Source organism: Echeneis naucrates, chromosome 4 (assembly GCF_900963305.1).
Source record: "Echeneis naucrates chromosome 4, fEcheNa1.1, whole genome shotgun sequence".
Classification (NCBI taxonomy): Eukaryota; Metazoa; Chordata; class Actinopteri; order Carangiformes; family Echeneidae; genus Echeneis; species Echeneis naucrates.
Genome location: NC_042514.1, coordinates 5,355,647 through 5,382,500, shown reverse-complemented (window position 1 = coordinate 5,382,500; position 26,854 = coordinate 5,355,647). Strand labels below are relative to the sequence as shown.

The window sequence follows — 26,854 nt, the reverse complement described above, 5'->3', positions numbered from 1 at the left end:
AGCAGCTGATATCAGCTCGAAACCTTTGTGTGAGAGTAGTACACCAGAAGTTTGCTGATGACTTCCAGCTGTGAGCGCACACCCCGGACTTTGCTGATTTCTGATTGGTTAGCAGAGCAAAGTTCACTCCACACTCCTGCCAAGTTGCTCAAAATCCCCTCTTTACACTAATATGTGTCTGAAAGCCTATTTCATCTATTTCAATGTTGTGTATTGCAGCTTTTATACGATATAATTTTTTATTTTTTTTTCTTAGGGAGAAACATGATATCGCAATGTGAGAATTTTGAGATTATGACACTGTGACCAATAAAAGATGACACAACAGACAATCTCTAAGGCAAGAGAGTTGGATTTGGATCCCGAATTGCTGCCCAGTTTTACATGAATCATAATACATAGGAGACATGTTAATCATTCTCACTAAAAATTTTTTTTGGCTCACACTGGGCAGAGGCAGCAGGCAAGTTGCTACTGGATCCAGAATGTGTTGAGATCTACCTGAGGAACAGGCCTGGAAACACACATTACCTGTAGCCTGAGGTGGGAACAGAGCAGACCCCCCAGACTGAAATCATTGAAAGGAATACTGCAGGTTTACACATAGTCACACCCGAGCCTGCTAATTGTACCAATACTGTGAGCTGGAGAGGAAGAAATGTGCCAACACACAGCAGACATTACTGCATACCTTGTTACAGAGGAATCAAGACTCTGAAACGTACTCATTTCTTTAATCAACAAAAAGTTGTTTTTTTTTTTGGTTTTTGTTGGTTCTGGTGCTGCTTTTCTCTGTTGTAGATTTTAGAAAATTAAGCATCTTTATATATAATAATATTATTTATATAATAACAAAAATAATTATTATTTTCAGTGTCAGTGCTGCTTCCAGACTAATTATTTTCCAATCTATCAGATAAAAGAAGCAATTGACACTGTTGATATAGCTTTCCTGAATGAACAACATCCAGGAACGTCATGAATGATAGCACGTTCTAAGGCTGTCAATCATGTAATTATCATAAATGCTTTGTTGTCAAAGATTTTAGTTTTATTCTCTGTTGGCTATTATGTTTTTTGCTTGCTTTGGGCTACCAATGCAATGCAGTTACATAAATTTACAGCATAAGAAGCAGAAAGACTTAAGACTCCAGTGTCTCTCATGTACCATTTATATTTCTCAGCTATTTTTTGTTAGGTTTTGTAACATGTTTTCGTGTTTGTAAGGTGTATCTTTGCCTGTATGTGAAACCGTCAATCTGTTTGGTCCATCCACAGGGTGTCTATGTGACCAGGATTACACCAGGAGGACCAGCAGATGTGGCAGGCTTGAAGATGGGAGACAAAATAATGCAGGTTTGTAGTAAAATGAAACAAATCCACAAGATGGCAGTGTATGTACACTGGAGTGTCAGGTTGACTGTTAGTCAACATTTTCTCATCTTAAGTTTGGGAAAATGGCTCCCGCTTCTTTTATTCCTCCCAGGTGAACGGCTGGGATATGACCATGATGACACATGACCAGGCACGTAAAAGACTGACTAAGAAGAAAGAAGATGTTGTCCGACTGCTGGTAACCAGAAAGTCGTTGCAGGACACTGTAAATCATTCAAAATGCCCTTACTACAAAAACCACGACAACCCAAATGAAGTCCTCAAGTAGTGAACACACTCATGTTCTGAGCTCCCAGAAGTTCAGATGACTATTGCGCCATGGCCTTTATAACTATGTTTATGATGAACTACAACAGATAGTCAATCTTATAATACTCTGAACAGTCATCAGTTTAATTTTCCACAAACCTAAACCCATATGAAAGTTATCTGTTATAGTTTTTATACATCTTTCAAACACATCCAAATACAACTGACAAGAAAACCGGTAGTGCCACCATTTAAATGTGCAGCACACATTTTCAGCTCACTCATTTCTGTCTGTTCTCAAATTCAGTCCAGTGTCTTTAAAACATACTTTTGGTCTCCAATAATTCCAAACAAGACGTGTAAAGATAAGTGTTTCAAAACTGACATGATTCATTTAGACTGATTTTTTGTGAATTAAAAGTCTCTCCTCAGTCAAAATGACTCTTTATGAAACGTCAGGGGCTATAATGATGGATACGTTTTACTAGTGGATACCTTTTCCTCACAGTGATTGTATATCTCTATTAAATTGTTGTTTTATACCTATTTACTAAACACTTTCCAAATGCTCACAACCTACTGCCAATCAGAGCTTCATCTTGATGCCGTTATAGTCTTTCATAAGGTCGAGTTTAGAGTAGTGTTTTCCCTTCAATTCACTAAACAGATGTGATGGACTGGAAAATCAAGTAAGGTTTATTGTTGTTTGTTGAACCCGTAATGACCAGCATGTCATCCCATTTAAATGAAATAGTGTGTTCTTTTTTCATTCCAGTCAAGATTACAGCACAAAATGCCAAAGTAAAAAGAGGGACACTGCTTTTTTTTTATCAAATGCAGTTTTTTTTACTTGAGGGTATTTTTTACTTAAAGTATAATATTATTAATAATACTGTCACACTAATTATCCTCTTGCTGATGTGAATTTGAACTCCAGCCATCCTTTTTTTTTCTCAATGTTTGTGTGGTAAAGTAACAATCTCTGTTTTTGTATCTGTTTTGAGTAATAACACGTTTCAAAACGTATATTTTACTCCAAGTTCAAATCTCCCATAAATTGAGGCCTTCTCATTCTCTCATCATCACCCTGTTAACTGTTAAACACATTTAGCAGGTTTAGCAAGAGAAAGTTAGCTGTTTAAGTAGCAAACCCACTAGTTTCACACTGGATTCAGCTGCATTCACATTGTGTGAAGCTGTGAAATATTAATTGTCAGAGAACAAAGGTCCAACCTGAAGCCAGCAGCAGTGAATGTTCATATGTTTCATAACTGGGGGTAGTTCGCAACAACATTTAAAACGTTTTAAGTTTGATGAGAGATTTTTGTTTCACTTGTCTACCATTCTGCAATACACCAATATATAATAACCTCTGATGTTGTCCGCACTACATGATATTGTAGAAGACTGATAACAATATTATGGCTTTGGTATATGTCAGTACATTGGCATTACGATTCTAATTGGATACCTGGCGATCTCATTGGCTCTTCTTTTGCTATGCTAGTGGTATAAAAGAATGAATGTGTTTAAGGGAGCAATTTTTAAGTCTTCAGGCTTTCATACCAAAATGGCAATTTCAGTTTAAAAATTACCTCTGTTGATGTACTAAAGCAATAGGGAGACAATGTCATGCTGCTGTAACAATGAACAAATCTCAAAGGTACTGTCCGCCTAAAAGATCAAAACGTTAGTTAAGTTTACATTTTGACAATATGTGATTTAGGTTGGACTCGTCCCCAGTAGTTCAGTAACTTCACTCCAGTGGTACATTTAGAAGTGGGTTTGATGCAAGACAAATCACTTGCAGTGTTTTCTATTTGCATAATTTGCTGCGTGCAGATTTTGTACATGTAAACTGTCAGTCGAGGTGCTTCCTGTAACTACAAACAGTTAAATATTTCTTAAATAAAGACGGAAAATACAATCTGGCTCTCTACCTTTTATTGATAAAACAACAATTTGATATGGTTTTAAGTACCAATCTATTTTTACCCCTCCTTCACACTGCAGAACCTTTTTTATTTTTTATCTTGTAGGCCCTTCAAATAGCTTCATGTTGCCAGTTATAAAGTAATCAGCTGACATTTCAAAGCAAATAATCTATTTCCTGACCTTTCTGTGTTAACCAAGGCATTTTGATACAGAGAGCCTTCTCTACTTTCATCTCTTTAAAAATATGAGCACTTGAACCAATCACTGTCCTTTGAACCGAGGATCCAGGAAATGAAACAGTCTGTGATGCAAAGTATTGAAGGAGCCAACTGTTAAAGAAAGGGGGTTGTGAGGTTGATTACGTTTGATTACGTTTTTGTTTTTTGTTTTTTTTACGTTTTTTGAATGCATTTTGCCACTTATTTTTGTGTGTGTGTGATTACAGTTAAAACATGCACATAATGTGCATTTCCCATTCCCCCGCATCATGGCTGCCAAAGCACTGGACCTGATTATATACTTTTTGTGCTATTATATCTCTTTGTCCTTTGGCATCTTTGTTGTAGGTGTAGAGATGATGTATGTTATGTGTAACATGATGGGAAATAGTTTGAGTGATGTAGAACTAGTTTGTTTTTCTATTTTCTGACATGAATTTGCTGTGTAATGGTTTTGTAGGTCTTAAAATCACATGTGGTCCGTGTCACATCATGTGAGAGGGTCGATTTAGGGCAAACACTGAGCTTAAATCCCCCTTTGAGAAATAATTGATGAGGAGTGTGTGTGTGTGTGTGTGTTATTTTTATTCCTGGGACAAAGGGAAGCAGGCTCCATTCCACTTGCCTGGACATCATCATGCTATTATAACATGTTACGAGGCAATAAAGTGGTTGCACAAGCACAATCTCGGCCAGTGCTCAAACCGACAATGCGACTTTACTCTCACCAATACCACTGCATTAACACATTGCATGTTGCTAGGTAACTAATGGACAGCTGTAAGTGGAAGCAATGAGCAGGCAACGTCATTTCAGATGCTGCAAAAATTTTATCAGTATTAATTAATGATACTCATCTTTATTTTGTTGTGAACTGACTTAATTTATTTGTGTGAACGAGACGTATTAAAATATACTTAATGTGCTTCATTTTACCAATTTTATTAAACCTTAAAAGCACCGTTGACTTCTAAATTCACACCGGCTAAATGAAGTAGTTGTGAAGTTGTACCAAAAGAATGCGAACCGATGCAAATGACAACTGCTCTCCTCCTGCGGGCGGGTGAATAATTATACTATCTAAACATGGATCATACATGATCCATGCCTCCCACGTTGTGGCAGGATAATGTGTTGCCATGGCAATGCAATCTGTTCTCATCACTTTGGTCCTACACCAGATTGGAACCAGAGGGAAGTCCACAACATCAGATCCATCCTCCGCGTTAACAGAAGCACTGGGCTGTAGAAGATGTTTAGGCATCCAGAAGTTGTCTGTGTATTTGCTCTGTTGATAACAGCAACAAAAAAAAATGGCCATCTAGAGATGATTGATCTCTAAGGTCATTGACCTGGAGCTCATACAGTGTCCACGTGTGACTGTAACCTTCCATCATCATCATCAGTTACCAGACGTGAAATTGAATGACATAATCCAAGACTTTTTAAAGTATTTTCACATTAGGAAGCAGTTCAACAGTATAAAAAACAAAAATCACAGTACTATTAACTTACAGTACTAAAAACTTAAAAAAAAATTATAAAGATTTTAAAAACTTGACATTGAGAAGGAAATGTTAATGAACTTGTCAGAGCTTCAATATTTATGTATTTATGCAGTTATATGTTGTTTGCATGTATTCTCATTATTTCATTTTCAAATGTCTTCAAATTGAAAGCTCAACCTGTTAAGCCAACATGGATGAGAAGTTCCTTAAATTCTTGGAGGAACTGTTTCATGTTGGAAATCCCTTTGTGCTGAGTCAGACCCAGTGTGCGCTATCAAGTCCGTGCAGACCTAAAGAAAAATCAGTATCAAAAGACTTCTGACTCGTGTTAAATGCACAATTATATAAAAGTATAAAATTTCATGGCTGATCAGATTACTTTGATTTCAAAGAAATCTATGAAACTTCCTTTGAGAAGGATCTCCTCCCCAAACTGCTCCCCAAAAAATGTTGCCTATTTCACAGCTTTATTTCTTTTACTGTCTGCTGTTTTCTGGAGCCTGCACAATTATGCTGTTTGTTTTGTTTAGTTTTTGTTTTTTTTTTTTCGATTGGCTACATGCATTTTGATGTTCTGATTTGGAACGTGATCACGTGAGGAGTGGGTGTCAGAGCCGGAGAGTTGGGTATCTGGGTGCCAAAGGGTTACAAACACATGAGGTCCCCAGAGTGGTTCACAGCAGACCCTGGGCAACCAGCAGATGCCTGTTGTCATAGCAATGGCTGCTGATATGTTGATGCTGTTGGCTTGTTCAGCACCCAAATCCAGTGTTTGATAAATGAAATGGATATTGCAGCCTCCTGGTTAATCAGGAGATTTGTCATGATGTCATGAAGTGGGTGTATTTTTTTATTTTTTTATTTTTTTTACATGTGGCGTTCATCTAATTGTGTCAGAAAGCAGAAAGTTTGGCACTCAGGCTTCATTGTTGTGCAGCAGGTTTATCTTTATTATGTTTATTATTTTATTATTTTCCCCTCCCTCCCTCTCTCTCTTGAAGGGCCCTTAACCTCTCCTCCTCCTCCCACGCAGATCTCCCTCTGCCGGAGGCTCCCTGGATGCCTGATAGGAGTGAAGATGATGAGGGGAGAAACGATGTGTGGGCAACAGTAGTTCATTATGCTTGGTGGAGAGGAGGAAGAGGCATCCACATGACGGCGTCCTGCATGGACTGAGGTAGACCAGGCTTTCTCATTAACTACTGACTAATTTGCAGTGTTGACTCGGTTTGAGGGGAAGTTGTGCTGAAGATTGTTGAAGTTTTAATCCTTGTGTTGCAGCGTCTTCAGAAAGAAGAACAGCAGTGGAGGAGAGCATCCGTCCCTACATGACAGCTTGACACATTCAAAAGCACCAACAGGGTATTGGACTTTATTTTCATTTTGATTCTATCTATCTATCTGTCTGTCTGTCTGTCTCTCTATGCTTGTGATAGTATTAGATCAAAGGTGCCCTTCACAGATTTCTTCATTACTTTTCTGGAATTTAAATAATTGGATGTGAGATTTATATTTTTAAAAAGAACTATCCAGATCATCTCCACGTTTCCCGCATGTTCACGCGTCTTATTTCCAATCCTCTGATTTCACCAAGCTCCTTAAACACAGGGTGTGTTTATATTTCATGTAATTTACGATCCAATTTTGATTTGACAGTATTTTCTCCTGCTACTATACTAGTGCGTGACATTTTATATGGCATTGTGTTTTGTAGACATAGTTTTATAGACTTTTAAATAGTCTTCATGCAAAAATATTGTCATGCAATGCAGTTGGTTTTCACGAGATTGGTGCTCCCATTGACTCAGGGGGCACATGCATATAATTTAGTTCCTACAATCTGGTTCCTATGAGTGGTGCCAGCATATTTTTACAGCTCCAATTCACACTTAATGTCATTATTTCATGTTAACAGCAGGACAACCACAGAAACCTATTCCAAGGAGTTTTTGTTTGGTGTAGGATTTCATCTGTCAATATTGTTCAAGTGCCCTAATGACTTATATTTTGTTCAATATACAATACACAATATTCCATGGCATGTTTATTTAATTTCAGTCTTCCAAAACATAAAGAAATATATAAAGATCCTTTTAACAAGGAAATACCGCAAAGCCAACAAAAATTAAGTTTTACTTTCCACCTTCCCGTCACAAGTTTCATTTCAGTCCACTCACTTGGTCAAAGTTGTTTAATACAACAAGTGTCTATAGTTGCCATAGTATTTCTTATTTCCTCACTTTTGAAACAGAAGTCCTCGCCTGTGCAGTGGTCTCAGCTCGTTTCATTGACCGTGGAGGAGAGTGCTGGGAGGAGCACAGCATTTGCAGTGCTCTTGGAGTGCTCTGAAAAAGTCATTGAGATCAGATAACTCTGGCCTGGAGCTACATTTGGTCCATGTTAGCTAAGACCTAGTCTGGACAATTTTCCAAACACCAACATCCTTCTTTTTATGAACCTATATGCTGAAAATGGTATTTTCTGATGAAGATTTCAACTATTGACCACTTTTCTGCAGCGCCACCCAAGAAAGTTGTGATTGGTTTAAATAAATTCAAACAGGCCTGAGCTTTTCTTTTCCGCACAGCCGAACCATTCTTCAACACTGACACAGCTTGATGGATGTGAGACGGCTTCGATTTAGTCGTGACCTCAATGCACACTAACAAATGAACCCTTAGTCTCTATAGGAACTAAATGGACTAATTGAAGGTCTGAGCCGAGGACCAGGTTGTAAAACCACTGGATTCCTCAACGTCTGTAGTTCAACGCAACAGAGCCTTTCTTTAGAACCCACCTGCTGGTTCCACTCATGTCTTACCAGCTTCATGCCACTGTTAAATATCAGAAATACCTAAACCCTCGGAGGAAAGATCCCTCATCACATCAATTAGACAGACAGAATGAGCAGTGCTCTCCACTGACTGGTGGTTGAAGCACGACAACATGAACTGTCTGTCGAGTGACGTTGAGTTGAAGGTGCGGAGATGATTAGATGTAGAAACTACACCTGACTGGAGCTGACTTTTATGGACTGCAAAAGGTTGGCATGACCGGTTGTGTGTGTGTGTGTGTATGCACGGGTATGTGAGAAAGAAAAGGTCAGACCAAATGAGAGGCCTTTTCATGTCTGTCTGCATATGAGAGCGGAGCAGAGAGACGTCCTCTCACTTCACTGCTCAGCTCTGGACACACACTCGCACTTCTCCGTTTGTGAAGCAAAGAGTCACCTGACTTGGCCGGACTGTTTGAGACACTGTAAACCATGAGCGGTGAGTAAACCGTTGAAGTTTACAGTGCTGACTTTTGTGTTTCAGGGAGGGAGCAGTGGATGTTATTATAGGTTTTTAATTTGACAAAGAAAGGTTTGTGATTGTGTTATATTTATGACAATATACAACAACCACTGTTTCATTCAGGGGAATTTATCTTGGTTTTTTTTTTTTTTTGTTTAGTTAAAAAATATTTGTACATAAACTGACTACAAGAATGCCTGAGTGAGTATTTTCACTGTGGAAAAATAAAAGACAAACTGTCCAGCAATATAAGAGAAGGAATAATACAACAGCTTGAAATGGGATCTCTGTGTCCCAGTTAGTTGTGACATGTTGGTCAGAAGTGGCTTTCCACTGAGATGTGAACTCTGCTCACAACTCTCCTTACAAGATGCTTCCAGTGGAGGTAATGCTCATGACCGAGTTCCATTACAGCACATTTACTAGTGCTGAAAGTAATTTTGATATCATGTTAACAGTTACTTGTCTGTTATCTGTTAAAAAAAGCCTGCTGACCCTGTCAGTGATAATGATGTTTTAGATTCTGATCTCCTTGATGTTCGCCTCACGTTCATCACTGGCTCGCTGCCCATCTCACAGTGGATGTTTGGGTTGTCGGACAGACGAGTGCTGGCCAGGTCTGAGCAGTTTTAGGCAGAGCTGGCTGCTCTTGGCGGAAACTCAGCGACAAACATAATAAAACCGTAAATTATTCTAATGGGTACAATGACTCAGACACATGGACTCTATTCCTTTGGTATTTAGGTGCTTTAGGAATGGTGTCTTAAAGCATTCATATGATTGGAAACAAACTTAGAAAAAAAAAAAGTGTAATGACACGTAGGGAGGCCACCAATAACAGAAAATGCAGTCAATGCACAATTTATTATTAACTGAGCCTTACAGTGAAAAACAGACGGGTTGGTGCTTTGAACTTGGCTCAGCGTTGATCTGTGGTCTTCCCTTCAATCGATCACACAGAGCTCAGGACATTGCATGAAATCAACCTCAAACAGTGTCCAACATGAGAACCGTTGCACATAAAACCCACACAAAACTGCCAGAGAACATGAAAAGAAGCCAGATGAATATTGGCAGCACATTCTTTGGTCAGATGGAACCAAAATAAAATAGTTTGGATCAGACAGGGTCCATTTTGTTTGGTGTGGATCTGGCCGGGACCACCACAGTGACCACACAGTGCTGAGTGGTCACCTTTAAAGATGGTGTCATCAATTTAAGTTTTCCTACCCAAATGCTAAATGAAAAGACAACTACCAATGTCCAGACAATTTTCCGGCATGGAATTAATCCCAGTTTTTAAATAAGAAGAAAGTGAAAACTATGTCCTGACTTCTTCGTATTTTAAAGAAGAAAGAGCAGCTGAAAAGAATTATTCATGAGTCTGTAAATCTCTTCACAGCTTTGTGGCCGACCAGTGCCATCCGAGTCCAGGGGGATTGAACGGTCTTGTGTTTGTCTGAAAACACCAACAACAATTTGTTGCATTAATTGTTAATTTTCCTGCATAAAATGCATCAGCTTTGCAATCACTTAACCTTTTTTAGTCAAATTTATCAGTGATTTGCTCCAGTTTGTTTTATACTCTAAAAGCATAACATCTCTTCAAAGAAGATTTGTTGTTTTGTTGACTGGGCTGTGTGTGAAATCTACCAGAGTTTCTCTGAACACACACTCAACATGACAAACAGTGTGCTGTGGTGAGTGCCGGTCCATGTAGAACTCTTCACCCACTCGGATGCATTTAGCTCTCAGAAACCAAATGTGAAACATTATCAGCTGCATTCTGACGCCTCCAGGCTTTGGTGTAAAACATTTTGACTACATGGCATATTTGAGCAGATATTTTCTCTTGTGCTTCAGTGACAAACACACACTTGTAGGCAATAAGTGTGAATAGTGCTGTGTGAGAGCTGATTATTCTGCATCTGACACCAAACTAAATAATGGCCTTGTCCAGGGTCATCCCACAACCTGCTCAACAATGAGCTTTTTATAGCGTATGTAATAGATAGATGTGAACCCCAGAACAATAGACAAAAGAAAATCAATACATAAGAAAGATGCAAACAGAAGAAAGGAAGCCTTTGGAGATCATACACTTAAGTGTTTATCCCATGGGGAGAAGTAGAAATATTAAGGTGTGAGGGCTCGGAGTTATTACATAGGATAAGAAGGCGAAGTGGAGGAAAGAAGTCGGCGCTTTTGTTCCTTAGGCGTTGGGGCTTCTGTTTGCAGAAGGTAATTCAAATGAAACGCTGCAGCCTAGATAGATAAGGAGATGTGAGGCAAAGGCCACATGCTGCACACTGACTGCTTTTGTTTTCAGCGGAGGGAAACACGGTAAGACAACAGGAGCTCAATATGTTGAAGTTCACAGTGTTGCTGTAAAACTTCAACATAGAGATGGTGGTAAAAATTTAGATAAACAGAACTTATATTCACTTGCTTCCTATAGAGGTCAGATAGCACAGCCTAAGTTGTATAACGAGGGAACTAGAACCACACTGATCCAAGGTCATGTGGTTTAATTTATCGTCTGGTATACCAGCCTCACCACTTTATGATTATACACTCTGTGTACTCTGCTGACATCTAGACTGTAAGTATTGACTCATAATCTTAACCGCTTTCCTCATTTCTGTCTCAGAATGATCATCAGCATGCGTTACAGGCAACAAATATTAGTTCAGAGTAAATGACACTTAACAGAAAATGTTCATACATTTAATTATATAGTAATCTGTTGTAGAGTATAATGACATATTTTTACATTTTATGTTGACATGAATCTATTGTTTTACTTTGGTATATTCATATTACACAATCTTATTTCTTACTCTCATTCTTGCTGTTATGTTTCTATTCTCCAAGGAGCAACTGTAACATTGCCTAATTAATCAATAAAGTTTTATGATTCACAACAATTTTACAATTTTTTCTTAATAATGGCACCAACTTGTTGTCAATTAAGTTAAGTCTAGATTAAAGACAAATTATGGCATTTAATTCCTGGGCACTAAGAGAGACACTAACTAGCCACCATGTATCCAGCATGTGTTAAATACTCATTAAATGACAAATAGTTTCCTGTTTTGTCAAATTTTTGCAATCTTAGTTTCCCACGAGACCTGCCTCCTGGACCAGGTTCTGGAGCTGATTATGAATGAAAAACCCCCCACCAGTGCGAGTCTTTTCCTGAACGAGGACGCAGACAAACCCGCCGCGCCGGAGAGAGGACACTTAAGGAGGCGTTTACGCAGAGCGATGGAGAGGAGAGCCAGCAGCATGAAAGAGAGGATGAGCTCCATCAGCAGGGACACCATCAAAGGATTCCTGAAGAGGAATCTATTTGTCCTGTTCACCGTCGCCGCTGTGGCCCTCGGTGAGAGCAGAGGGAAGTCTGAGTCTGTGGTCTTCTCTGCAGACTGGTGACTTTTTGTGATTTTGTTGACATTTTTGTATAATTAAGCGTGTAGCCCGAACGCTGTGTGTGCCTGCAGGTGTAGTCCTGGGCTTTGCTCTACGCCCCCACAACCTGTCAGCGAGGGACATCAAGTACTTTGCGTTTCCAGGGGAGCTCCTCATGAGGATGCTCCAGATGCTGGTGCTGCCTCTCATCGTCTCAAGTCTGGTCACAGGTTGTCTTTGAACAAGAATAAACACAATTACTGCTCCCACAGTGTACATTACTGATCAGACACCAAAATGACTGGACTGTCAGGTTTCATGGCCTCATTCAATATTTGGATGTGTCTTACATTCAATTTATATTACTAAAATCTACCTTTGCTGTAAATTGTATGTCCTCTTTTTCAGGTATTTCCTCTTTGGACAGCAAGGCGTCTGGCAAAATGGGTGTTCGTGCGGTGATCTACTACATGGTGACGACCCTCATCGCTGTGTTCATCGGCATTGTGATCGTAATAATAATCCGTCCAGGAAAAGGCAGCAGAGATAGTCCTGTGGCCAACAGCGGAAACATTGAACCCGTTCAGGCCTCAGATGCTTTTCTGGATCTCATCAGGTGAAAACTGTGGTGTGAAATCGCACCAGTTTGTCCACGTACAGTAACAGTTTTATGTCACTGTGGTAACTGCAGTAGATTCACAGCAGCTCCCAGTTTAGAAAAGCATCTGGTAACACTGGCACAGAAGTAGAGTGATGGGTCTGAAAAGGGCTATCTGAAAAAAACACACACACACACACACAAAAAAACAAAACTTAATACAAAAAATAGGTTTTTTTCTGTGAGTAGTTGCCAAAATGTGTTTTGCAGAGGGCATTATCCAAAGCAGCATATCACTGAGCTTCTGTGCCTGAACTCTCAGCAGCTTCTCTGGGAGCTCATGTAAATCTCAAAATCTTAAGTAAACTGGAACATCATTTAAAGGTAGTACAAATTTTGGAAATGCTGCGAATTACATGAGAAGATTGATACTGATCGTAGGTTCCATGCACAAAACAATCATTTCAACATGCAGCAATATAAAAGCAATATAACACAACTCTGAAATTATAGACAGCTACTTTTAGCAGTTATGTAAATTTATGAGGACATTTGAACATCTCAAAATAGTAGGAACAATGGATTGTGTGTGCGGAAATGCACACTGTTCCACCCACTCTGTCGTATAAAACACATAACTAACTGAACTGTTAATGTTTAATTAACATATTGTAATGTTATAGTACAAAACTGTTACAACCTGTGATCCGTTTGCATGTTTAATTTTTATTTCAGGAACATGTTTCCCCCAAATCTGGTGGAGGCTTGTTTCAAGCAGGTGAGCATCTTTTTTTTCAATAATCTGAAGTCACTGACCCGACCACAAAGAGAAAACGTCAACGACAAAAAGCATGTGAAAACACACAGTCACATTGAAATCCCTTTTATTGGTGACTTCCAGAAAGAGAATGGATGTTACATTTCATGCTCTTGTTTACAGTATAAAACAGTTTATAAGAAGATTGTTCACACAAGGAACGTGACAGTGACCCTGAACCTGACAGACACTCTCAATGTGACAGAGTCGAACCTGAACGCGAACCTCAGCAGGGTGCTGCACGCCATAGAGGTGGGTGACAGTCGTTTCCTCTGAAGGTTACAGACAAAATGAGGATCTGTGATGGTCTGTGATCAGTACCTCATGACCGTTTTGTGTGACAGGAGACGGTGGTGGAGGTCGTCCCCATGCCCGGCTCCTCTGGTGGAGTCAACGCTCTGGGTCTGGTGGTCTTCTCCATGTGCTTCGGTCTTGTCATCGGGAACATGAAGCAGCAGGGCCAGGCCCTCAGGGACTTCTTCGACTGCCTGAATGAAGCCATCATGAGGCTTGTGGCCATCATCATCTGGTCAGTAAATACTCATCTCCAGTTTCACTTTGACATGATATTTGGCGTGGCAAGTTAATGTGGTTTCAAAGCAGAAACATTGATTTGATTTCTTTGGTTTTTATAAATCCTAAATTATTTTAGGTTTAAAGAAATTGAAAACAAAAAACAGGTATCTACATCCTGAGCCATGAAGCTGGTTAAAACATCAGATGCTGAGCAGGTTTGTATGTTTATGTCCTTCTTCCTACGTTCCACCAGGTACGCTCCGGTCGGCATCCTGTTCCTAATTGCAGGGAAGATTGTGGAGATGAAGGACCTGGCGGAGATGGGCAGTCAGCTGGGGATGTACACTGTGTCGGTCATTGTGGGCCTCCTCATTCATGGCCTCTTTGTCCTCCCGCTGCTTTACTTCCTGGTGACCAGGAGGAATCCGTTCACCTTCATCGGCGGTCTGCTGCAGGCGCTCATCACAGCCCTGGGAACCTCATCCAGGTGAGTCTCATAATCTGGCTGTTCTTAAAATGTGTTTGATGTGTCGGTTGTGCAGGGCAGATGATGAGATTACAATGAGTCAGGATTTCAGCTGGACTAATATTTTTTCCATTTAATTTTTAGGTAAAAATAGAAAAGTCTTTTAGTCCAGGCCCTCTCTCACAAAACCTATTGCACCAACAATGCATAACAATGTAACAACGTAACAAAGTATGGCACAACACAACTTATTTATCAAGATACAATACAAAATTGTATGACACTGACACTGTACGACTAGTTGTGTACTATAGTACATAATATAGCACAATAAAATAGTATAACCCGATAAGATATAATACAAAATGATGGAATACAACACAATAAGATATTATATAATTAGCCTAATCATTTAAAGAGCTCTGTGAAATCTTACATATATTAGATAAACTTGTAAAACTTTTTCTCCCCCTCCCTGCCTGCTCCAGCTCTGCCACCCTGCCCATCACCTTCCGCTGTCTGGAGGAGAACAACCATGTGGACAAAAGAGTGACGCGCTTCATCCTCCCTGTCGGCGCCACGATTAACATGGATGGCACTGCCCTCTATGAGGCCGTGGCAGCCATCTTTATTGCTCAAGTCAATGACATGGACCTAAACTTTGGCCAGATTCTCACCATCAGGTAACACTAGTTTCCTCTCATTCATTCATTTACTGTGTAGTAAATGAGTGTAGTGTAGTTTTGTTGTCCTACTTTGAAACTTTCTTTTTATTACTGCTTTGCTTCCTTTTAAACAATTTCATTCACAGTTTTAACTCCAATTCAACAGAAGAAAACTTATCATATCGATCAGTTCATTTCCTGTTGTCCTTTGACCCACATCTCCCTGCTACATCTTTATTATCATGTCTATTAAGTTGAATGAAAGGGCCATACACAGTGCACTTCTTGTAAGCATATGTTACTGAAGTGTGTTGCTACATTTCTCTTCACAGCATGTAAAACTTCCTACGGACCATATTCTGTAGTTTCTGCTCAGCATGACATGAGTTTATAATTCCTCACGTGCCTTTATCGCTCTACTACCCCCACCAGGAGTGCACATGTGCTGTTTGTTTGTTTCCCTTTAAAAAATGTCTTCACTGTCCTCTCCATCCCTCCCACCACCCACGCAGTATCACAGCAACTGCTGCCAGCATCGGAGCAGCAGGCATCCCTCAGGCTGGCCTGGTTACCATGGTGATTGTATTGACATCGGTGGGACTGCCCACAGAGGACATAACACTGATCATCGCTGTGGATTGGTTCTTGTGAGTTTCCCACTAAATGTCAGCGTGATGGGGATTGGTCTACGTGCTGTTCTGTGGCCTAAATGTCATAGTGAAGCCTCAGAGGAGAGGTCCCCCCACCACAAAGGTTACTGATGCATAATACAGAGCGACAGATTAGAAAGCCTGAGTCTTCAAAATTTTTTAAAGTTCTGCTTTGTAGCAGAGTGTGTCTCAACGTTTTGTCTCTTCTTTTTGTTTTGTTTTGTCTTTATCTGATCCTTCCCGCCTCTCTTGTTGCTCCAGGGATCGCTTGCGTACCACCACCAACGTGCTGGGCGACTCTCTCGGGGCTGGCATCGTGGAGCACCTTTCTCGCGCAGAGCTGCAGAATCAGGATGTCGAAGGGCACAACTCTGTAATCGAGGAAAATGAGAAGCCCTACCAGCTGATCTGCCAGGAGAACGACTCTGTCAACCACCACAACAGTGAGACCACAATGTGAAAACATCAACCACAGTCAGAAAGGAGCTTTGTGCATTTTAGCTAGAAGGGTTTGGCTGGTGCAGGTGCAGCTTTAAGGGAAAACACTGTTTTTGATTTATTGAGCCAGAGTGTCATAAACTTCCATATCTCAGCCACAACATGGTGTCCGCTAAACAAGACATCCGCCGCAGCAGTCTGATTCAGTCCCAGTTTTTTTGATGTTGTTTTTGGCCCATTATGTCAAATAAAGGTGAAAGTCATTTTTTTTAAAAAACAAATCAATACATACGTCCTACTTTCTACCAGCATCCGTGTTAAAATACACAGTATTGCTACAGAGAAACACCAGCCTATTTTCGATCTTGCGAAGATGTAAATCTTCACCACGCAGCTATTTTCTGTAACATGACCCAACAGCTCATTGCAAACTCTGTCAGATCAGCATGACTACCTCTAACTTTAAGATGTCAACTTCTACAGCTCCACACACAAATACTCAATGATGATTAATTTAAGTTTGAAATATTTTCTTCACATGGTGAGAGGGTGCAGACTGTGCAGTTATTGATTCCAAGTGATTTAGTAGGATGTTTTTCACTCAGTGCTTTCTTATGAATATTATACTTGCACGTGTTTCTTGTATTTCTTTGGTGCTATATCTCTGGGCACACGACTGTACGGCTACACACTAACTTTAGAGTAATACCTGCAGTATTACTTGTTAAATTATTAAATTGTTCATTTTTCTCTTTTGTTTCTCAGCTAAATCACTCAGTTGTAGAAATTTAACAATCAACCTGACAAAGTGCAGTTTTACTGGGAACAACAGTGTGCTTTAATAGCAGTATACGAGAACAGCTGCCACTCTGTTTCAGCTTTTTGTTATATTTTGACTGCCATAATAGTGACAATTCATTTTTATTGTTTTGTGAAAAAGTACTGTGAAGAAAGTTTGTGAATGTTTTGGGGAACTGAATGTACAGTTTCATTATGCTTTTTAGTGTTTTAGAGGAAAGTCTTGTGAATAATCATCGAAGTGAAACGGTATAAACAGTTTAATTGAGAGCCTTGTGACTTTGTGCCAAGTTTAGGTCTGATGTAAGTTTTGATGGTTGATGTTATTTCAGTAAAAATATTATTTTTAAAAAGTAACAGCTCACCATTTTGATGGATAGCTTCTAAGAAATCTGACAAATAAATGTCTCAGGAATTAAGCGCTACGATTCTCATTATTGTGTTTGTGGCTACCCCTGGTGGAGGATATTCTCCTGTCTGGTCGAATGTTTCATCAGGATGGTTTGTATATTAACTGTGTGGTTACTGAGTTTAAGCTATTCCAATCAAATGCGAGTAGTTGATCACTGAAAAGGGCAACATGACCTCCTGTGCTTCTGCTTAAATTTTAACTGCCTTAGACTACAAATTACTTTTAAGCTCACGAATGCACACAAAATATTTTTTTGTATTTTCTTAATTTATCCATATAATACTCAAAATATATACATTATATAATTTGAAGTCATAATGCTGTCATGACTTCTGACAATACTGAAGTTATTAAACTAGAAATGCCACCATCATTATCACCAACTAGTCAAGTTTAAAGAAATACGTTCACAATCTGTGTGTGACAGAATGTTTTCTAATGGCTAGAAGTTGTTGTTTTTTTCCAGAACATTGTTATGTTGCAATGAAGTCGACTTTTGACTATTAGCATGTACAATGTAAAAAATTTGAAATGTATGAACTGCATTTTCTGAGCGATGGTCAAAAGTGTGTTTTGTGAAGTCACAGTGGCCTTGACCATGAAATGATCAGCTCATCAATTCATCTTTGTGACACGTGTGAATCTGTGAGATGTAATGAAATTCACTCTGGTCTTGGGCTATCACATTAAAGAGACCAGAAACATGTTTTGTGAGATCATAGTGAACTTTACCTTTGACCTTTTACCAACATGATGTAATCAGTTGGTCTTTGCGTCCAAATTGACATTTGTGCCGGATCTGAGTGGATTCCTTTTAGGTGTTCCTGAAATATTACCTTTGTTGTGACTAAAACTGTGTTTTGTAGGGTCTTGTGACATTTGACCACAAAATCAAATCAGTTCATCCTTGAAGATTTTTGCATCCCATTGTAAGAAGTTCCCTCCTGGTGTTGAGGAATCACCCTCATGGGGCTCAGACTTCAAACATGAAGCTAAAGTCACTCTACTAATATGCTCACAGCAGCAATGCTAATTCATTCATTCATTCAATCATTCGTTCATCTTCTACCACTTATCCATTTCCAGGTTGCTGGGAGTTGCTGGAGCCAAACCCAGCTCACACTGAGTGAGGGTGGGGTCACCCTGGACAGGTCGGCAGTCCATGACAGGGCCAACACACAGAGACAGACAGAGACCGACAACCACTCACACTCAGACCTACAGACAACTTAGAGTCTCCAGTGAACCCAAACATGATGTTTTGGACGGAGTGAGGAAACCGGAGTACCCGGAGGAAACCCACACAGACACGGTGAGAACATGCAAACTGCACAAAAAGACCCCAGGCCCTGGGATCCGAACCCACGACCTTTTTATTGTGAGGCAACAGAGCTAATCGCTATGCTGCCATGCTAAGTATGTTTTTCATGTAATAGCATGTACAATAGGTGCTGCGATAATTTTTCTGTTTAGCTTGTTTGCATGCTAACATTTGCCGATTAGCATTGAACACAACAGAGTTACAGACTAAAATCACGCAAACCTTTCAGACAAACAAGATACCCGATAAAAGACAAAGTCAGTTTGAGTTGTTATTTCAGGTTCATTTATAAAACTGAGATACTGTGTTTCATACAGTGCATTCTTCGACGATACCTGTGTGTTTCACACACAGTTGAGCCCTCAAAGTTTTTAACAGCCTTGCCATGTGGTAAACTGAATCATGAATACTTTGGCATAGTTTAGTGACAGACCATTGGTGAAAAAAAAAAAAGAAAAAAAAAAAGACAAACATAAACTACAAATAGATATTGAAATCACTGGTCGATGTCTGACGGCCTAATTTTGTCTGACTCAGGTTTCATATTGAATTTACAAACAGTCGTCATACAAAGTGGACAATTATCAAGAAAATTTCTCAAAGAGTTAAATTCAAGCGAAATCTTATCTCTGATCCCATTTTGAGGATTTTTAAGCTTTGAGACAACTAAGACTTGGATTTTATAAAAGTTCCCCAGTATTGTACACATCTAGTGCACTGAGACGACACTCGATCTACTTTAATGTGTGAAGTGTCATTACACACGACGGACGTTATACAAATCACGAGTAAGCATAGAGTACCTTGCTGATGTACAATATTAATATCACTGCTCATTTATTGTTTGTTATTAATTACAACCTTTTTACTGATTACCCATCAGCCACCAGTGGTTTTGTTTTCATTGTGCGGAGAAACTTCCAGGCAAAGTCCGGTAAATAACAGTATGAGCCATTAGAAGGAAGAAAAATAGTAATGAGTTCAACTTATCTTACAAGTAAATACTCCTCTGTTGAGACTGGTCCGGCCACGTGTTTTGGGGAATATTTCAAGCACGGTTCATATTTAAATATCTATAGCTATTTAAATATGTATTGCTGCCCAGGTCTGGTCCCAGGGAAACAGATACTGTAGACAGAGAGAGACACGAGACGACTGGAGAATCAGCAAGCTTCACCGCGGTAAGAAGACGAGCTGCTCAAAGTTTACTTGGCCTGTCAACAGGTGCAAAAATTTGATTGGAAGAGATACTTTTTAACATTTGTATACATGACATTGCAATGCATGACTTTCATCTTACTTATGACTATGAGTTTTCCTCCGTTCCATCACTCCACATTGAGAACCGCCCAGTTGTCTTTCTTGTCCTGGTGATCACAAGAGAAGGAGCTCAGGTTGAAAGTAAAAATAAGGCTTAGTTGAATTTTGGTTTATTTACATGAAGCTGTGTCTCACGTCTGACATGACAGGCAGGTTGTCATGAGGAAGGAGCCACATGGTCCGGTGGGCCTTGGTCCTCTGTCTCTGCAGGAGCTTTCTCAGCAACCGCTTCACCTTCCGGTCCCTCGGGTCTGCACATTTCACCGCCTTCTTTGTGTAAAGACTACAAAAAAAAACACAACTGATAATACAACACAGAATGGCAGGACAAGACAGAGCTGAACTTTGAGGGGAAAGGGAAAAAAAAAATATGCCAGAATCTGTATTTGTTGTGAGCTGAGGCGCCATAATAATAATAATAATAACAGTGATTCAGCAATAATGTGAAGGGCAAATCCACAAGACGTCAGTCAGGTGTAACAAAGCCTCGAGGAAATCAGCCTCAACGTGACTGGAAATATTCAAATACATTTTTTCTTTCTGTGCTAGAAAAGCATCTAACAGTGATCACAAGTTAGAGAAAAGAGATTTGTAACCACTAATATAGAAACTCAAGTATCTGTAAGAATTCCATGTTTTTGTTAACTGGACCACATGAAAAAGCAAGCTCTTCATTCCCCAGCTACGTCGGATTTCACCGACACCGCTGGAAACAATAGGTATCACAATGCAGAAGGGTTTAGTTAACTAAACCCTGCTGTTCTGCGGCAGAGCTCAGCTGGCTTGTTATTCCCATATATTTCCTTTCTTACTTCCCTGGCAATTACAGCTCTGAGCCCTGCCATAACAACATGACCTGGAAAGATGACAATGCCTCTCAGCCCGGCTCTGCCCTCCTCTAACGAGAGGCATATTTTCCATGCCTGCAGATTGCCGTGCGCTCTTTAGCTCCAGGAGTGGATAGTTGAAATACTTGCATGATGGCTTGTATACTGCAGTCGGGCCCCTCCGTCTGCACCTCAAACCGCAACACATCTTTGGTACGCACCTTGCCCTGGGAGTACAACATGCAGCACTGGACATCTCTCTGCATCTGCACACCTTTACCTGGGAAACAAAGAAACAAACAAACAAAAAAAAAAACAAGGCAGTGACAGCATTAAGAAAAATCTGCCTGACAAAATGACACTGAAGTTAGGTCAAGTGAAGTGAATTATGCTGGCTGATTTCATTTCTTTTATCTCAGCTAATGAGGTTGTATCAGCTGAGAACAGGACACTGAAACAGCTGTTAAAGTTTTAAACTCTGTACATGATTCTTCATGATCAGAAATCACATTCAAATGAGATGCAGGCACATTTTAAAGGCATATTTACTTAATTTTTAAGCTCTTTGAAGTCGATACTCTGGTGGATAATGGATAAAACATTATTTTGGCAGCTTTTACAGACAGAAAAAAAATTATCTCTTCTGCAGAGTGTGTACATGCCATCTGGTTACATGTACACACTCACCTATGAACACACACACACACACACACACACTCACACACAAGAATGCCAGAGGACTTACAATGGCATCCCATTGTGCAGCAAAACATACTACCATGCCAGTGAAAAGGAAAGAGAGAGGAGAGGAGGTGTGTGTTTGTGTGTGTTTGCATGGAGGGTGTGCCATGATGCCTTCCATCCAATTTGGATAAACAAATTAAAGTGTGATGTGAGGCTGCACCAGCCATAAGAGCTGTAAAATAGGACAGCGCTGCTTTGTTATGCCACAGCTGATCTAGAATCCGTCCTTGGGCACATCACCGCACTTCCAACGCTTTCACAACAACGGACGAGGTGACACCATCACACAGAGCCCTGACACAGTTGCCATCTTTCTGTGTGTGTGTGTGTGTTGTGGGATTTCAGATGGTCGTCCTCCTGCGTTCGGCCCCTCTGTTTACATCCATGCCTCCCTCCCTGCTGCTTCTGCTGCTGCTATCCCTCTTTCCCTCTTCTCTCCTTTTTTCTATCTTCGCCATCGCTCTCTTTGCTACACTGTCCACCTGCTGGGAGCATGCAAGCCATCCAGCACACACACACACACACACACACACACACACATACAAAGTAAGTATGGCTGTGTCCTACCTTCCACAGATGCCAATAGGATAACAGTCAGAAGAGAGATAACAGTCAACATCTGCAGCACGAGCATGATGAGGCTGGCAGAGAGGAGGATAATCTACTCTGTCACCTCTCCCTCTATGGCTGCCTCTCTTATATGACTCCCTCCCTCTCTTTATACATCCCTGCCCATCTCTCACTCACTCACTTCCACCACCTCTCGTTTTCTGTCTTACCGTCTTTCCCTCCCACCCTCTGTTTTTCCATTTTCAGACATTCTCACGCTCAACTAAACTCCCTCGCTCGCTCTCTCTTTTTTTCGCACTCATCTCACCTCTCAGTCATTTCTCCCTCCCTTCTTGTTGCCTCTCTCAAAATGCCAAGCCTCATTTGTCTCATTTGTGGCTTTGAATACTTCTTTCATCCCTCTCCTTCCCTTGTCCTCCCTTGTGCATTTTTTTTTCTGGCAGGACTGAAACAGATTTAGTGGGTGAAACTAACAAGGAATCACCTTGCAGTCCTGATTTGGCATTTCACGAGCAATCCATTTCCAAACAATATTCAATTAACCCCGGCATGCAGCTCTATAATATAGTTGTGGAAACTCTTACACTGAGGTGTGGCTGACTTGTACATCTGGATTGGTCTTGCACAGCAGACTTTTGTTCTGTGTTGGAATCCGGACAAAAAATCAAACACACCTACAAACGATGATAAAGCGCATTCATTATTTTAACTTAATCCTGAAGAACAGCAAAAATGACTCACGGACCTGAAGAATGGTGCAGATATGTGATGTTAAACAGACCATTAGGTTCAACCATTAAACCTGAACACTACCTGTAATTGTGCTTTTGTTATTCACAATAGCTTCGGGCTAAAAATCCAAAGACCAATTAGTTCTCTCTTGATTTTAAATGTTGTATTTTTTGGGCTTTATGGATAATGAGGGCCTCATTTTCTCTTTCACTGCAGTAAATGTTGCCTTTGTCTGCTAATTTTCAAAGTGGCGATCCACATGATCATGTCCTCGGCATCTTGTTGCTTTTGGGTTTTTAAGCTCTCAACATTACAAGTTAACATCAAAAGTATTTCCGTCCATGGCTGATGGTACACCACTGCCTGTTTGAATTTAGACTCCCAATGAAGCCTGTTTGGAGGCTCCAGTGATAAATATCACAATTTTTTATTCAAAGAAAAATCTCTGACCAATTCTGCCCTCCAAATTGGAACAATCTTGGATAGTTTTCTCGTTTTTATTACTTTTTAAAGTGATTTTATTGGACATCTTCTGCTTATATAGCCACAGTGAGAGAAGAGAATAACACACAGTAAAGGACTCAGACTCGAACCAGGGCCACTACAGTTCGGATTAATCCTCAGCGGGCCACCAGTGGAGCCATTGGGGCGCCTGGCTTTTATTTCTTTTTTTATGACTTTACTCCTGCCAGTGAAATGTTACCAAGTAAATGTCATAGATCAGTAAAGTGGTTCTGATAACACAGCCAATTTTAGTGTTCGGATGCTCTGTGTGTGTTGGCTAAAAGTGATTTTGACAGAAAATGCCATCCAAATCCGTGTCAACATTACAAGCTTGTCATGGAGGTAATGTCCAGTATCACACAAACATAATGCGTTTAAAGCAAAATACATGCTGAATATAAACTGGAATAATTCAAAGTCCAGAGACTATTTCCTCCTTACCTGTTACACTACGAATAATTAATCATCAGCTGGGAGAAAAATGTTTGTTTCTTTATTTCTTGATCTTAGTTGGACTTGAGATGAATCCCTTTTCTTGCTGACCTCCAGTTATAGATAGATAGATGGTTTATTGTCTGTCCCGCATGGCTACAGAAATCCTTGACAGGGCTCCAGGAAACATTCACACAAATTCATCAGACACTCAAACATGTTTAGCACCACATAAAATAAAACAGACAACACAACTCATTCAACAACACATTCAAACGAACATAAAAACACACATGTAATGGAGTTGGGGTTGCAGGTGTGTTAAAGCACATTTCATTCTGATCCACTCAGACTTCTGCCGTGTATCTTCCCTTCAGTGTTATCCAGCTGGCCTGACACCAAACTCTGACATTTATAGTTGTTGGGATAACTGACACATGTTTCTTCAATCATGCTCTGTTGTTGGGAAACGTCTGATAAGGGCCATGTTTTATTTTTTTATGCTTGACTAGTTGTTTGCGAGCGAAACCGAGATATCATCAATGAGATATAGGATGCTGAGCACCATCCTACTTTCTTAAGTTCTAGAAGTAAATAGAGTCCTTTGGCGTTAAAGAAAATTATGCCACAACAATGCCTTAACAGAAGGCGTGCACTTTTTAATATTCTTTTAAAAGCAAACCATTTTAAATACCAAATATGTAAGTGCTCTAACTGAAGTAAAAAATTAAACTGAAGTAAAAATTTTACTGAACAACTTTCACTTGTCTTGGAGAAAAGTTTGACCAGAAGTATCTACACTTTGTCCACCTCTGAGTACTGACCCATGAGTCTATCCTACAGGACACATGTAATGGGCACATTTTGTGTACATAAATCCGTGTGGGCCCACTTGAGTTCCTGTGGTTCAGAGAGTAACATTGGACAAATGACTCTTTGGCTCGTGAAACACTTGGAGGAAACACAGAACCGCAATGTTCCTTATGGGCATACATATCAGAACCCTGGATGTGAAAATATGCAGTCTGTGCACTGAGGGGTGAGGTTAGGGTAAAAATGTGTGTGCATGTGTTGGGCGGCGGTGGTGGTGGTGGTGGTGGTGGGGGGATTGCCGTTGAAGAATTTGACCCAAGAAATCAGGTTGGAATCTCAGCTGCAAAAACATACCTTTCACATGACTGCAGGTCTGCTGGTGAGCCAGATGCATTTTTTGCATATCTTTGCAGGAATTAAAATACCTCCTGTCAAGGTGTGCATACTCACAAACAATTTGGACGTTCAGAAATAACTGAATAAATAAATGTGGCAGCAGTGAACAGCAGTGCTGACAGGCCAACCCTCCTCCTCTGTTGGATGGGGGGGGGGGGGGGGGGGGGGTACAGCAGGCTCAGGCTCTTATGGCCTCCTGGAGATGTTGGAGGGCTCAGTAAACTGTTCTGGATGAGAGATTTTACTGTACTTGAGAGGGATTTCCAAGAGATAGGTTGCAGGGGGTAAATACTTATAATATAATAAGATATAATAAGATTATAATACATAATCTTACTTTGTATAATTCTCATAACTCCCTGTGATTTCTGTTTAATGCTCAGCGGACAATGAGTTCAAATCACTTTGGTGACTGAATTTTCTTCAGCAAATCATTTTACTGCAGGTGCAGTAAGGTGCAGTCCACTTGGTGGACAGTGAGGCCGGTCCTGACTCTCGTGGTCTGAGTTGGAGTCCAACCTTTGACCCTTTGGTGATGTTATGTAACCCTAACCCTTTCCCACACTACAATTCAGTCTGGTAAAGGTAAAAAAAAACAAAAAACAAAACACAACTTCAGTAATTAACCTGTCCACTTTATTAAGAGCAAGACAAATAATAATTTTATCTTAATCTAACGTGTGTCTTATTGTCATAGTCTCTGTTGAATTCTCCTGAACTCACAGCCACTCCCACCTCACCTGCTGCACACAGCTGGTCCTGATCACCAATCAGTTGGTTTATAAGCCTCACCTGCTTATTTGCTCCTTCACAGGTTATCTTTAGCCCTCGTGCAAGATTTCCAGCACTCCTTACCGGACTGATTCCCCCGTCGCTGACCCAGACAACTGACCAGCCTTCTGAACCTGGTCGCGGCCAACGTCTGCTCCCTGCCTGCTCCTCGCCAGCTTGGTTCCCCTCCCTGGAAGGCCCAGCCCGTTCAGAGCCTCGCAACCAGCACTTGCACCAGGTCAGTGGCCGTAAAATTTCCATAACCTTTTTCTGGGGATATGGAGGAGGACCATGAGGCCGACCAGTTCCAGTGTCACTGTTCATGTTCTGGTCTGGACAGGGGGAAGGTCCACATTTCCTTTTCACATGAGATTTCCTTAATGGAATGTCTTTATTGACTGTGGAAATAAAATTATTTCCAATCCTTCAATATGTGATTATATTTTATTAGAAAAGAGCAATCCATGTTCCCTCCTGCCAGTCAGGCATTCCTCTGCAGGGAGTTGACTGGTGCTCTTCTGAAACCAAACATCTGTGCTTCTCACAGCTCAATTTCATTACTCCTCGAAACACTAAACCCAGAAAATCATCTTAAACACACTCAGGCATTTATTTTGAAAAAACTCAAAAACTCAAGGGGTCTTGACTGTGCCTACAGTGTGAAACTGAACACTTTGGAGGTGTTTAACAAATGCTGCCAGAAAGAACAACACACATCTCAGGTCTGGGGAGATTTGGATACATTCCTAATGCAAGCTAGAAGCTTTATGTGATCTGTTTTTTTTTTTCTTCTCCCTCCAATGTCACTGTGTTGAGCAAGATGTTTAACCTTCATGATTTCACCACTGGCTTGTGTTGTATAGTCTGCATGTCCAAAGTTATTGATGTAGAAGAGAATCAGGTGTTAATTTAAAATAAACTTTAATTACACGGCATATATCACTTTGACAAAGTCATGAAACAAGCCCTCCGTTGGCTCTCCTGAATGGGAACACTGTGGTATCTGACAGCAGGCACTGGAAAGCGTTGATGGGGAGAGGGATGTGTGGAAT

The 26,854-nt window shown here is 40.4% G+C and overlaps 3 protein-coding genes across 8 annotated transcripts in view; 2 read left to right on the top strand and 1 right to left on the bottom strand.

Moving 5' to 3' along the window:
- The window catches only part of tax1bp3 (Tax1 (human T-cell leukemia virus type I) binding protein 3), a 5,385-nt gene extending 1,795 nt beyond the window's left edge, over positions 1-3,590 (top strand). The window contains exons 3-4 of the mRNA XM_029500451.1: positions 1,279-1,356; positions 1,487-3,590. Of these exons, the coding sequence (XP_029356311.1) occupies positions 1,279-1,356; positions 1,487-1,663 (255 nt within the window). The 3' untranslated portion in view covers positions 1,664-3,590. The remainder of the gene's footprint in view (positions 1-1,278; positions 1,357-1,486) is intronic.
- Positions 3,591-6,311: 2,721 nt separating this feature from the next.
- slc1a6 (solute carrier family 1 member 6) lies at positions 6,312-17,498 on the top strand. 5 transcript variants are annotated; one of them, XM_029499376.1, is made up of 12 exons: positions 6,312-6,482; positions 6,587-6,667; positions 11,720-11,986; positions 12,105-12,242; positions 12,421-12,628; positions 13,346-13,388; positions 13,551-13,679; positions 13,772-13,956; positions 14,197-14,430; positions 14,898-15,092; positions 15,587-15,721; positions 15,986-17,498. In XM_029499376.1, the coding sequence occupies exons 3-12, from the start codon at positions 11,764-11,766 to the stop codon at positions 16,182-16,184; spliced, it is 1,689 nt and encodes a 562-aa protein (XP_029355236.1). In that variant the 5' UTR covers positions 6,312-6,482; positions 6,587-6,667; positions 11,720-11,763; the 3' UTR covers positions 16,185-17,498. The 5 variants fall into 5 exon arrangements, 4 of the variants coding, with proteins under 4 accessions (XP_029355236.1, XP_029355235.1, XP_029355234.1 ...); XR_003840638.1 differs by lacking the exons at positions 6,312-6,482; positions 6,587-6,667 and having other exon boundaries at positions 11,663-11,986; positions 15,587-15,827; positions 15,986-16,087; XM_029499375.1 differs by lacking the exons at positions 6,312-6,482; positions 6,587-6,667 and having other exon boundaries at positions 11,663-11,986; positions 13,551-13,661; positions 13,775-13,956.
- A 1,463-nt stretch (positions 17,499-18,961) lies between these two features.
- Positions 18,962-22,268, bottom strand: ccl44 (chemokine (C-C motif) ligand 44). Of its 2 annotated transcripts, none has more exons than XM_029500325.1 (5): positions 22,152-22,268; positions 20,991-21,120; positions 20,149-20,296; positions 19,994-20,060; positions 18,962-19,907 (listed from the first exon to the last, which is right to left on the bottom strand). In XM_029500325.1, the coding sequence occupies exons 1-4, from the start codon at positions 22,216-22,218 to the stop codon at positions 20,022-20,024; spliced, it is 384 nt and encodes a 127-aa protein (XP_029356185.1). In that variant the 5' UTR covers positions 22,219-22,268; the 3' UTR covers positions 18,962-19,907; positions 19,994-20,021. The 2 variants fall into 2 exon arrangements, with proteins under 2 accessions (XP_029356185.1, XP_029356186.1); XM_029500326.1 differs by having other exon boundaries at positions 18,962-19,821.
- Positions 22,269-26,854: the final 4,586 nt, after the last annotated feature.